The following is a 13,678-nucleotide window of genomic DNA, read 5'->3' on the forward strand; positions in this document are numbered from 1 at the left end:
TCTAGCACTCTCGGAGGCGGAAGTGGGTGGATCGCTTGAGCTCAGGAGTTTGAAACCAGCCTGAGCAAGAGCGAGACCTTGTCTATACTAAAAATAGAAAAGCTAGCCGGGCATAGTGGTGGGCACCGATAGGCCCAGCTCCTGGGGAGGGCTGAGGCATGAGGCTTGCTCATGCCCAAGAGTTAGAGGTACTGTGAGCTTGATGCTACAACACTTTACCCCGGGCGACAGAGTGAGAATCTGTTTCAGATGAAAATAATAATAATATTAAAAACGGGGCACTCACCCTGAGCTGTCTCCCGTGCCTGCCTGCCTCGGCTCCTGGCAGCTTGCTCTCCCGTCAGTGCCCACCTTCTGGCAGCCCTGGTGTGCCAGTAATCCTGTCCCATCCTCACTATCTCAGGACCCCACCAACCAGCACTCCCCCATGATTGTTCCGGACATCTTTAATATCTCAGAGGAAGCCTCAGCCCTACCAGACTGGGGCCATTCAAGTTACCTCCAGAGGTTGCAGGTCTTGGTTTGGTTTAATTCTGGTTACAAAGATGCTTAGGGTTTGAGTGTTCTGCCCTAATACCGTTTTTCCCACAAACCATGTTACTTTTAGTGTACAGTTTTTAGAACTGAGATTTTTAAGGAAAAGTATTGTGAGTCATAACAAAAGTTTTGAGATATACAAAAATCAAGAAACATAAAATCTGCATGGACAGAAACAAGTAAAGCCCTCCCAGCAATGACTGTGAGCAGAGCAAGCTGAAATTTGCACGACTGAATCAGAAAGGATGCTGTCCACTGTGTTTCCTTGAAGTAAAATAGTAGACCATAACACGGTCTATCTTGAAGCTTTTGTGATGACCTATCTGTCATGTTATAGTAAAAACATCTGTACTTTTCTTGGAATTTGCTACCTGTGGGCTCCTGTTAAAACTTTCACTTTAATATCCTTTTACAAAATCATTTCCAAAGAAAGAAAATATGCTACCCTTTTATTAAAAGCATATTTGATAGTATTCCTATTATAATTACCTCTGTTACTCTAATATATTATTACTTAATGTATAAGGAATCTGCCTGTATATATTGGCTGGCTCAAATTATAAGACTTATCTGTATAGTCTATCTTTGCAAGCACAATTATGTAAGATATTCCAGCCTCTCCTTTGGGGATGAAAAAAAAAAATAGAGCACCAGAAGATACTTTATTTCCTACTTGAAACCATTTTGTCTTATAGAAAATAAAAGAATCAGAAAGTGTTTTCTGTATAGTTTTCCATTTGGCCCAGATTCTAAAATGTTTATGGTTGTAATTACAGATTGTTGGCATTAATTAGATCCATGACACAATTTCAGTAGCTAGTTATCCTCAAACCACTGGGTCTTAGCCCCAGCCTAGCACACCCAGCAGTTCTCCTGCCTTTATAACAAATCTTCTGCCTCCAGATCTTATTCCTAAGCCCCTGCATTTTTTTCTTGGCCCTGAGTTTGAATAAGCACATCTGACTTCATTTACAGACATTGTTTTGAGTATATTCTGAGCCCCAAACCTGTGTGTTTTTCTTAGTTCAAAATTAGAGAGCCACTGAGTTTAAATTACAGATGAGAAATAAAAAATGACTATGTAGTGAAAACTTTCAATGATTTGTACATGGATCCACCACCTCCAGATACTCCACCCCAGGCTTGCTTTTACTACCAGCCAGTAAGCTTTCCTTTGGCTTGTGCCCTCTACCCATCTACATTAAAGCTATTCCTAAAGAACACCCACCGTTATCATAGTTGACGAAGTTAAAATTATTTAAATTTGTACCAGAAATGTTACTAGGTTTGTACTAAAAGCCATAAAGAAGTCACTTTTTAATAATCAAATGTTTACGTATTTCACCAGTCCATTCTTCACCAGATGGCTTTGATTTTTTTAAAGTTTTGCCTGCTGTAAGATTATAGCAATTAATCTTCCCAAAGGGAAGGATAAGTACCCACTAGAGTTCAGATCTGGACTAAGTTGTAGGGAGTGTAAGGGTTGGAAAAACGCTCATCTGTAGGCCAGGATAACATTACGAAGCTGGTTTTTATTATATGACAGGGCAGTAGGGTGGGAGTAAAGAGGAAAAACGTTAGTTCATGGTATTTAAGTAACCCATAGTCGTGAGGTCAGAATACTGGGTATTTGTTTAAACTATGTATGACTATGTTTTCAGATTTTGTTCTTGTCCGCAGTTTCTCCAGGTAGAGTGCTGAAAATGGTTTTCTTTTTTTTTTATAAAGGGCAATCAGATTCTTAGCGGCCTCTCCATTGAAGAATATAAGACCACTTTGAAGATAATCAAGCAAGCTATTTTAGCTACAGACCTAGCCCTGTACATTAAGTAAGTGTTAAAAAATACCATGAGAAATAGATCTTGAAAGAATTTGCACAGGCTGTGTGTGGTGGCTCATGCCTGTAATCCCAGCACACTGGGAGGCGGAGGCATGTGGATCGCTTGGACTCAGGAGTTCGAGACTAGCCTGAGCAAGAGGGACACCCTGTCTCTAAAAAAGGGCTGAGTGTTGTGGTGGGTGCCTGTAGTTTCAGCTAATTGGGAGGCTGAGGCAGGAAGATCGCTTGAGCCCAGGAATTTGAGGTTGCTGTGAGCTATGACATCACGGCACTCTGCCTAGGGGACAGAGTGAGACTGTCTCAAAAAAAAAAAAAAGAAAAAGAAAGAAAGACAGTATTTGCATAACATCTAACTTATAACATCCATATTGATAAATTTTAAAGGATAAATATCCTGGCAAATCTGTTTATCCAACTATGAAGTAGTTTCTTAAAGGTAACCAGAAAAGTCTATTCCTTTAGCTTACTGCTATTTATAAAAATTATAGAATGTGTAGTTATTTCTGACGTTTATCTACTGCTGTGGCTGTCTCAAGATCATGCCATACTAGATTGTCCAGAGATTGCACAGGTCATTTGCATTTTCTCCTTTCCCTTGTTCCACAGTCTCTAACTGGTTCACAGTTCCTTTATACTGTGCTCCAAAGTTAGGGTGCCAAAAGCCAGACAAGTAACTCTTGTTCCTTTTTATATGATTTTTGATGGCAAAGGCTTTTAGTGTAGACCTTTGAAGTTACTGATTCTAAAATGAGAGCCTACATGACAATAGTATTTGTGCTGTGAGTATGCATTTGCATAATTAAGCTGCCTTTCTAAAAGCAGTTTTAAAGGATGATTTTTATATTGGGTTCTAAGATGGGAAAAAAAATCATTAGTTTTTTTTTTTTAATTAAAAATTTACCCCCATAGTCCTCATAGACCAAAAGGATAAGAGTCTAAGGACTCATCATAACTACCTTTTTTTTTTTTTTCTCAAGGAGGCGAGGAGAATTTTTTGAACTTATAAGAAAGAATCAATTCAATTTGGAAGATCCTCACCAAAAGGAGTTATTTTTGTAAGTAGCTTTACTATCCTTAAAGCCAAAGTTTTGTTATCCAATTAATTTCTCATTGTCAGTTTTTATGGCAATTATTGGGTATAATGTGACGATCTTAAAGGCTGTCAGACTTTTCCAGAGTGTTGTACAAAGGAATGAATATAAATATTTACTTAAAAGAAATGCATTTACAAATTAAAGTGAACAAATCGTTCCTTTGTTCTAGAAGAACTTTTAAAATGTACTACAGTATCGGTATAAAGCTATAGGGTTCCCTTATTTATTTCTTAATCCTTTGGATGGAAGAGCTGACCATGGAATCCTAAGGATTATGAAAGCACAACGTGGCTGCAAAGTGTTTAGCTCCCCTGAAAAAAATCCTGAAAAGGTAGGGCAGATAGGTGGGAGTTGAGACGTAGAAGATTACTATACAGTATAAACGAAACAGTTTGGTACTGATGGCAGACCAGTGGCATACAGTAGAAAATCTAGAATTGTATAGGGTACTTAGTATATAATAAAGATGGCATTTCAAATAACGGGAGAAAAGCTAGAGATGAGTGGATAGCCAAATGGAAAAAGACAGAATTGCATCTATTCTACATACTTAAATTCCAGCTGAAGCATAGAGTTCACTGTGGAGAGTTAAACCATGAAAGTACCAGATAAAAACCTGGGTCAGTTCTTCTATAACCTAGGAATAAAAAAACTTTCCTAAATTTAATTCAACATGCAGAAACAGTAAAGGAAAAAAACTGATCAACGTGATTAGTCATTCAAAGATTTTTCACAGTGACATGTAGAAGTCACTACATGTGTTGAGTACATTAGTACAACCCTCTGTAATTTCTGAAAAAGGAATTTGACCAGTAGGAAATGTCATTGTCCTTTGTGGTTAATTATTAATAATCAATATGCTTTTATCATACTGTCACCAAGAATTGAATACCAAGGTGTAAAAAATAATAGCAGCAAGTTTTTACCCAAAGGTTAATAATTTTTCATTGTGCCAATCTAGGGCTAAATGAGGCATTTTGGGGACAAATCCCAGTCCATCAAAGGGTAACAAAAGCAATAACACTCCATATGGCTATCATCAGTTAGGCTTCTATATCCATTGTTTCTATTTCTTTGATCTTTATAAACTGCCATTCTCACCTTTTGGAGGGTCTTAATTTAACTTAATTTTGTTAGTAACTATGTATATTTACTGAAGATATATATTCCCATGAAAGTAAATAGAAGCTTTGGGTTTCATTTTCCCTGAACAGAGCAATGCTGATGACGGCTTGTGATCTTTCTGCAATTACAAAACCATGGCCTATTCAACAACGGGTATGTTCCTTGGTGATGATAAAAGTAATAATTAAGAAGTCAAAATAAGAAAACTTTTTACTTGCAAAGGTAACTTTTGAAGGAAGTATATGTGGAATTTTTTTCCTAATTTTTAAGTAGTATTAAATCAGTAATTGGACATAAAAAGGCTCTCCTTTTTCAAAGGTTCATTTGCACTGAATATATGTAAGATATATTGAGAAAGAGAGCACCCGTGTTAACACAGCAAAAACCTAGCTATTGATAAGTTTTCATTTTAGTCCCACAGGTTGAGTATCCCTCATCTGAAATACTCCAGAATCCAAAGGTTCCTGAGCCCTGCCAGGACAGTCAAAGGAGATGCTCACTGCAGCATTTCAGATTTTCAGATTTGGGTTGCTGAACCATTAAGTGTAATGAAAATATTCTAAAATCGGGGTGGGGCGGGAAGAAGAAACAAATCTAAAATACGTCTGGTCTCAATCATTACAGATTAGGGATACTCAACATATACTTCTGCCTCACTTAGGGAATTTCTTTAGCATAGTTCCTTTAATAACCTTGAAAACTGGAAAAAATTGTTTTATTTATGGTTATCCTACTAAGCTATACCTCGGCTCTAAATATATATTAACAACTGTACATTAACTTGGTAGATGTAAGAAGTATTGATATAAGATGTCCCAAAGACTCTGATTAAAGTCTTTGGCCAGGAGGCTAATAAAGAAATCCCTCCCTCTAAATCAGTAATTGCCCTGAAGTTTTACAGAGGCAATAAAGGCTTGAGTGTGTTATTGGTCACGGCCTGGACTGCATAGTCACAGAGCCTAACAACTACAAATCCATCTCATGACCTAGATGTGCTAAGAAAACAAAATCAGAAACTCACTGTCCATGTGCCAAAGCCAACATGCCATGAGCGCTCAGGAGGAGTGACTTTTACAAACCTTCCTGCTCCATAATAAATAGGCCTACAGGCTCATTTCCAAATAGGGCAGAGAATTAGAGGGAAGAGTTTGTCCTTTCATTTATCCTTTCTTCTGAAAGAAACCCTGAAACCAGGTGTTCTTTGGGGGGAGAGAGATACAAATAAAGGAAGAAGACAGTTTTTTAAATAAAATAAAAAAGAGAAAATGTTGGAAGCTACCAAGAAGAGAAAGATTCAGAGAAGTGGGGAAGAGTGTAGTGTAGAAGTCAGAGAGCACACTTTGGACATGGCCTTCTCACACTGAAATACCACGCTGCTATCCACCGTCGTAGCCTCAATGCCAGTGACTTCATCTCTGGACCTCGACTTCCTCCTCTATGAATTGGAAATATATACCCTGTTACAAGACCTTCATTCAAAGTCTGTTTTAAAGAATAGTATGCTTTTCATTGTCAAAACCCAGTCTGTTATTTATTTCAGATAGCAGAACTCGTAGCAACTGAATTTTTTGACCAAGGAGACAGAGAGAGAAAGGAACTCAACATAGAACCCACTGTAAGTATGAGACCTTGCTGGTAGGAATTATTCACTGCCATTTTTTTTTTTTAATTATAAACTCTTTTTTATGCTTCTGTAGGAGCCTAAGGAACACAGTTTCTCATTTGATTTTGTAAGCCTTTTTTCTAGCCAAGTACAGTGGCTCATAATCCTAGCATTTTGGGAAGCTGCAGCAGGAGGATCATTTGAGGCCAGGAATTCAAAAGCAGCCTGAGCAACATAGCAAGACCCCATCTCTAAAAAAGAAAAAAAGAAAGAAAAAAAAGCTTGTTTTTTTTTAAATTAGCCAGGCATTGTGGTATGCACCTGTAGTCCCAGCTGCATAGGAGACTGAGACAAGAGATCACTTGAGCCTAGGAGTTTGAGGTTGCAGTGATTTGTGATGCTACCACTGCACTCTAGCCCAGGCAACAGAGCAAGACGTTGTCTCAGGGAGACAAAACAAAATGCCTTTTTTCTAAGTAGAAGAATTATACATATTCGTTACAGATAGCAAAGCAAATAAAAGAGCACATAAAAGATTCTTGGGGTCATCTTTGTAATTTTCTTTTTCCGTTTAAAAACCACTTTCCATTCTAACCGATACTCTCCTATGTGTTATTTATCATAGTGACAGGAAATAGTAATTTACCCAGTTCCTGTGGTGTTTGCTTGTGTGGTGTTCACTGTTACAGATGGCACTGTGATAAAGACCTGTGTTGCTAAACTCTTGCCTGCCATTCTTCATTATCTTGTTGGATCAATCTTCAGAATTGCTGTGTTGAAGAATTTGCAGGTTTTCAATACATACTGCCTTTTTACATACGTGCCTAAGAGTATGGATCTCAAATACAAGAAAAAGATTCTCGAACCACTTCTATCTTTTGGAATAGTTTTCGTGGAAATAAAGCATAGTGTCTTTTTGTTGGGGGGTACTGGGGTGTAGTTGCCATCTGACCTTCCTAAGCTAACCCACTGATTCATCTTTGTAGAGCTAGAGCCAGCCTTCAGTGTGTTCTTTAAATAAATGTACAATTTCTGTGTCTGTGTTTGTATCTTCAGGATCTGATGAACAGGGAGAAGAAAAACAAAATCCCAAGTATGCAAGTTGGGTTCATAGATGCCATCTGCTTGCAACTATATGAGGTATTTATGTGACTAGTGGACTTTCTACACTTTTATGAATTAAAACCTAAAGTAAATCAAAGAGATTAATACTAGGCACATATTTTTTGCTTCTAAATCAATAAATAAAATTAGTAGTATTGTTTCTTTTACTGATGAATGTATTTATATTGAACAAGGAACACATTCTATATTTACTGTTTCTCAAAATCTTTAATTCATTCAGCATGTTAATATCTATTGAGTGCCTACTCTGTGACGTCTTCAACAAACTGATTTAGGAGTTGCTAAGAAGAATCTCATGACGATGGTACTCTCAAGGAGATATATTATGTATACCATATATTAGCATATTCTCTTGTAAGTCTAAATTTTAGCTTAAATATGGAAAAATCGTTATCTAAACTTTTCTCATCATAATAATGTGACTTAATATTGGTAAGAAAACTTTTTAGGCTTAAGAGGAGGTGGCCAGCCTCCCATTGCCATACATTTGTTGGCTTGGTTTTGGGGGAGTGTTTTCCCTGAAACATCTAATTTACTAGTTTAGATGTTTATGAACCAAGTACAGAAAGAAGAGGATATCTTTGACTTTAAAAGTTTAAACAGGAAACTGAAGTTTTAGTTATTTAAGAAAAGAACTTGTCGTGGATTCACCTTAGAATAGCAAGACCAGAAAATATCCCTACAGATATTCTAATCCAGATTCAGTAATTGTTCATGTAAAGTGCATGTCCCAGGGACATGGAATATTTGCCCCAAATAGGCAGTTCGTGGGAGAGCTGCATCTGAATCCAGTTCTCCTCCCCAGTCCAAGGCTCTCACCATCAAAATAATTTAATAAGGACTCTGTGCGCGCTTTCATCAGTTTCTGTTTGTTTACTCCTTTGTTGAAAAATTGTTCCTTACAAGTATAATCAGTGCAGTGTTTCAGACACCTTTGAACATAGTAGGCAGGTTGCCCATTATAGATTTTATCCTCCTACATATATATGCAAGGATTCATTTTGAATTGGCTGTTGAAAATTCTATGTGATATTGACGTGTATTTTTACCATTATTTATTACAGAAGTAATGTGTTTTCACCATAGAGAAACTGGAGAATACTGAGAAGCAAAAAGGAAGATAAAAATCACTCACAATTTCACTACCCAGAAATGCTATATGACATTTTTATGTCCTTTTTGTTTAACAAAAGTTGCTTTTTCAATCCATAATATATCATATATATCATCCTATACATATTGATGTGTCATGTGTGTTTCTGGGGTATTTTAAATAGCTCCAAAGGGTAACACAAGGCCCATTGTTGGGGTAACAGTGTTTCTCTATAATGAAGAAATCTGCAATGAACATTCTTGTAGCTGAACAATTATGGCACTACAGTTGGTAAATAATAATGCCACACCAAATTATGAATTAATCATTATTATAATGGGATATAGGGTTAAAAACCCATGTAAGTACATGGTACAAAGCCATTCTATAGAAAAAGAAAAACTAAGGCGCTCCCAGTGCAGTCACACTCAGGGAGAGACAACTGTACTACGTAGAAACAAAATGCCTTACTCCCCCTAAAAGTGGAGTCCCCGCAGATCTTTCTCCATAGCTCAACCATGTTATCCTGGAACGTGAGTCTTTACTCCATCTCTCAGCATGTGTTCCTGATCTGTAGAGCTTATAAGAAATCGTGCGTAAATGATCTGCTTGTGCATTCACACGGCTTGTGAAAATCCCAGCGGTGGGCCTTCTTTGACATGTGTGTGCGCTGAGGCCCTTTTGGACAGGGCTTTGGGAGAGGGCTTATTTCCGGACTTCCTTCTCGTTGTTTGATTTCTTTTTCTTTCTTTAGGCCCTGACACATGTATCAGAAGACTGTTTCCCTTTGCTAGATGGCTGCAGAAAGAACAGGCAAAAATGGGAGGCCCTCGCGGAACAGCAGGAGAAGATGCTAATTAATGGGGAAAGCAGCCAGGCCACGAGGAACTGAGTGGCCTGTTTCATGCGGAGTTGAGGTTTACAGAGATGACGTATTCTACAGTCTCCGAGTTTCACTGTACACTGTACAGATTTGGTGTATACTTTGCCACTGCTGTATTTTTTATTTTTTGCACAACTTTTGAGAGCGTAAGCATGAACTTCTTTTTCGGGGACTATATACCATATTTTCTGTATATGTGTTTTATGCCACTGAACTGAGATGATCGACCACACCCACTCTTCACACTTCACACACTGGGAAAGAGTGAGGTTTGTGCTATCTTGTGTTCTGCAAAGTGCAAGTGGGATTGTTGCACTGAGGTTTGGGGGGGAGGGGGTTTGAACACTTGGTTTTAGTTTCCTGAATTACCAGTTTTTAAAGAATGTTTGGAATCTTTCTTTCCTTTCTCAGAAGTAGGCTAAGGGCAAATTGAATACATTCTGTGACATTTAAAGCCTTCCTAGGACAGAAAAATGCTGGCTGAATGGATTTTAAGGAGAAACAAGTATATTTTGTCAACAATATCTTAACAAAATGCAGAGCCACTCTGAATCAAACATAAAGTACTGTGAGGCAGGTGCCCGTAGCTCAGTGGTTAGGGTACAAGCCATATGCTCCAGGGCTGGGGGGTTTAAACATGCCCTGGGCCTGGTAAACGACAACGACAAATACAAAAAAATAGCCAGGCAATGTGGCGGGCGCCTGTAGTCCCAGCTCCTAGGGAGGCTGAGGCAAGAGTATCACTTGAGCCCAAGAGTTGGAGGTTGCTGTGAGCTGTGAAGACACAGCACTCTACTGAGGACGCTAAAGTGAAACTCTGTCTCAAAAAAAACAAGTACCGTGAGGCAGTATTGTAGAGATGACGTGTCACTTCATTGGTCTGCCATTTCTGTGAGAGGACAGACAGGAGAGAACTTTGTCATTTTAGTGTAGTGCATTATAAAGTCACTTCATTCTCGCCTATTTGATGTTAAGCAGAAACCTTGGTGGAAGATCAGGTCACTGACTTCACTGAGGGATGAATGTGATCCAGAAGCAGAATCAGATTCCAGGCCGTAGATGTTTGTCGGCAAAGAGAAATGTTCTGCTGAAAGATCACTCTAAAAGCCTTTTTCCTTCTGAACTTCTTTCTAAACGTTTCTCATCTTTTATCTCCTTACGATCCATAGTTTGTAGGGCAGAAGCTTACATCCTAACAGGATGGTGAGAAAAATGTGATACAGGAAGTCCCTAAGTTGCAAACATCGACTTAGTACAACTCACACTTAACAGTGGAGGCTGTTACGGGGAATAGGTAGATGTACCTGTGCCAACTTACATACAAATTCAACTTAAAAACAAAGCTACAGAACCTGTCTTGTTTGTAACCCAGGGACTGCTGGCAATTGGATCATGACCTAAAGTGAGGCATGATTTATAGATAAAAGGCCATAAAATGAACTTTTCCCTCTGTCAAGTAAAGGTTTAACTCCATCACCAGCCTGGGGCTATTACCAACACTGGGGTCAAAAGATGAATTCAGGGACGCAGTAAGGGAAGAAACCTTCTGCCTGAATAAAACATAGCAGTATCGTGATTATGAAACTGCCCTATTTTCATTTATAGGACAAGTGAACCCAGAATCAGAGAGGTTAGGCTGTGTAGCCTAAACACTGGCCCTTGGCTGATGGTCAGTGGTTTTTCCTTCCCGTAGCATGTAGTACCTCCAACATTTTTTACAGAACTTGAGCCCCATTTAAGTGGCTTACTGTTGAACACATTTATTCAATATTGCAAAAGTAGATGATGAATTGAGCAACTGGTCTAGGAAAGGAAAAGGGTTCCAAATATTCAGGAATGTTTGGATTTGGAAAAAAATAGAAAAACGATTTGTTTGATGTGTTAACTTTTTCTACCCACTCCCCCCAAAGATATTCAGCCTGAGTTTATAGCGCTAGAAAATTTCTGGGGGGTATAGTCATTCAGCATTCTCAAAGAACTTTCACCAAAACATAGTTTCCATTTATATCTTTCCCCTCTAAACATTGCCTAAAATTTAACATGTATGCTAAGTTTTTAAAATCCTGAGTGCATATATATATATATATATATATACACACAAACACATAAGGTGGTGGCTTTTTTCTTAACATTCAGTTTAAAAAAAGCAAAACAAATTGTACTGCCATTATCTTGTAGGCTGATCTAAGCTGTTATCAACAGTTTAATGCTACATACATTCTTGTTGTACTTTCAGGATGTTATTTTTATGTCATACAGATGAAATCTGTAAGGTTGTGTCTTGGTGCTGATGTGTAAATTACACAGACTGTCACTGAAATGAGAATTACAAACTGGTGTACACTTCTGCATGCATCCCTAATTCCTTCAGTATAGAAAAATTGTTGAAAGCATAGCAATCTTTATTAAATTTTTTATCACGCACATTGTGATTTAGCAATTATGCTAAAATATGTAGTTATATAATTTAGTATTTGTTTAAACCCCTCTAATATATGTCACTGAGCATTTTTTGTAAACATGGATTTGTATGTGTGTCATTTTAATAAGCAATAAGATATATTTAGATTAGAAATTGTTTATTTGGTTTGCCTTTGGATAGTGGTTTATTTCACTTAGTAGTTTAGACATTAAAAGAAGTTGGGCAATGCCGTACCTATTTTATTTTATTATTCAGTATTTTAGTTCATACAGAAGAGGTTCTTCATAAAGAACTCCTTTAGGACTGGTTAATTGGTTCAAATAATATTTAATTTGTAGGAAAATTATTCCTTACATGGGTTAATATCTGTGGTTCATGGGCACAAATCAGAGTTCTTGCTTTTATGTGAATATTTCCTTTCCTATCTTCTCAAGTTAGAAAAAAATACGTGGTCTTCCCTCACCCTACCTTATATTTATATTACCCAGAACTAGCCAGAAGTTGTTCTAGAGTGTTTAGAGTAGAGTAACATGATATTGTTTAGTTTCAGTTGGCAGCCAGAAAAGTCCCCACTATTTTACTACTTTACTAATTTGTTCCAAGATGTCTGTAAAATGCCTGGCCTTATATTTTTCCATGAATTGGCCTTTGCCAATCACAGTTCTGCATGAGCTTGTGTAAGTCATTTAACCTGTGTGCACATGAACACGTCATACTTTTAAAGGAGTAGTGTTTGGGCAAAGCATTTATCTTCACAGAGAATGTCACAGAAGGCAGCTACACGGCACAGCCCCAGTGGACCCCAGAGACCATTGTCAGACATGGGGCATTGGTCTAGGGAGCAGAGATCTAATCCCACATGTCACTTCTTCTCTTGAGTTTCCAAGACTGAAGAAAACAAAGACAGTAAGTTCCTCAGCTTCACATCCAGATCACTAGTGAATATGAGAGTTCAGGCTCTTTGAGTACCTTGCCTCAAGACACAAACCCAGGGTGATGATGTTGTCACAAATCTGTTCATTATGAAAATTAATTCCCTTGAATAGGAGTAATGGAGATAAGAAAGTATATGAAAATATACTGAAAATACTGGTTTCTTAGAGGAAACTGGTCACAATTCTGTGCTTGCTTGGCAGTAAAAGTGCCTTTATTTTCAGTATAGAGCATAAATATCAGACATGTCTCAATTTGATTTATAACTTCGTATTTTTCACCAGATCGTACTCTTAAAACTTAACAGGCCATCACAAGCAATGCTTCTTTTTTTATAAGACAGTTTAAGGTGAGAGAGGAAGAGTGTAATCACCATCCTCTCTTGGGAAGAGCTGTAGGTCAGTTGGCACAGTCTAATAGCTCACCATCACGCATGCGTCAGGCCACCCATCTTTTATTGAGTCCCTGCCACATATTAAGTACTATGCTCTGCCATGGAGACAGAGCAGTGACCTCAAGGAGCTCAGAGTCTATGCAGGAGGTGCTGGGTAAAAGACTTTTAACAGCTTCTCATACTGCCAATTTAACATGAAAACTTAGGGTACGTTATGTCACTTTCATTGTCATCTGTAACATAAGTATCATGCACCTTCTTTACCTGAAACATATTAAGAAACTACCAGTGAACATACACCTGTCTTCTTGCAAGGATGAACCACTTGACCTGTTGATAGTTAAAGAACACCTTATGTGTGGAATCATATATTCTTCTATATAGACTTTTTTTTCATATTCTAGCCAGGTAGAGATTACTCTGTTCTCTTGGACTGTTCTCTTGTGCACGGTTTTGGACCCCTTCTGCTCTACCACAAGGAGCGAAGAAGAAAGTATTAAAGCTCACTTTGCCATTCCATTTACTTATCAAAAGCCTGTGTAAACATGTCTTAATGAATGTTGTTGAAAGCCATGTAAATAGTTGAAAATATAAATTTCTATTACAGTTCAAGAAAAGAAAACATTGTG

At 37.9% G+C, this 13,678-nt stretch overlaps 1 protein-coding gene across 1 annotated transcript in view; it reads left to right on the forward strand.

The window, feature by feature from the left end:
* Positions 1-9,601, forward strand: part of PDE5A (phosphodiesterase 5A) — a 129,813-nt gene extending 120,212 nt beyond the window's left edge. The window contains exons 15-20 of the mRNA XM_003800072.3: positions 2,266-2,366; positions 3,355-3,432; positions 4,686-4,749; positions 6,137-6,211; positions 7,256-7,339; positions 9,172-9,601. Of these exons, the coding sequence (XP_003800120.1) occupies positions 2,266-2,366; positions 3,355-3,432; positions 4,686-4,749; positions 6,137-6,211; positions 7,256-7,339; positions 9,172-9,309 (540 nt within the window). The 3' untranslated portion in view covers positions 9,310-9,601. The remainder of the gene's footprint in view (positions 1-2,265; positions 2,367-3,354; positions 3,433-4,685; positions 4,750-6,136; positions 6,212-7,255; positions 7,340-9,171) is intronic.
* Positions 9,602-13,678: the final 4,077 nt, after the last annotated feature.

This window comes from Otolemur garnettii, unplaced genomic scaffold, assembly GCF_000181295.1.
Source record: "Otolemur garnettii isolate 467f Iridium unplaced genomic scaffold, OtoGar3 scaffold00164, whole genome shotgun sequence".
NCBI lineage: Eukaryota > Metazoa > Chordata > Mammalia > Primates > Galagidae > Otolemur > Otolemur garnettii.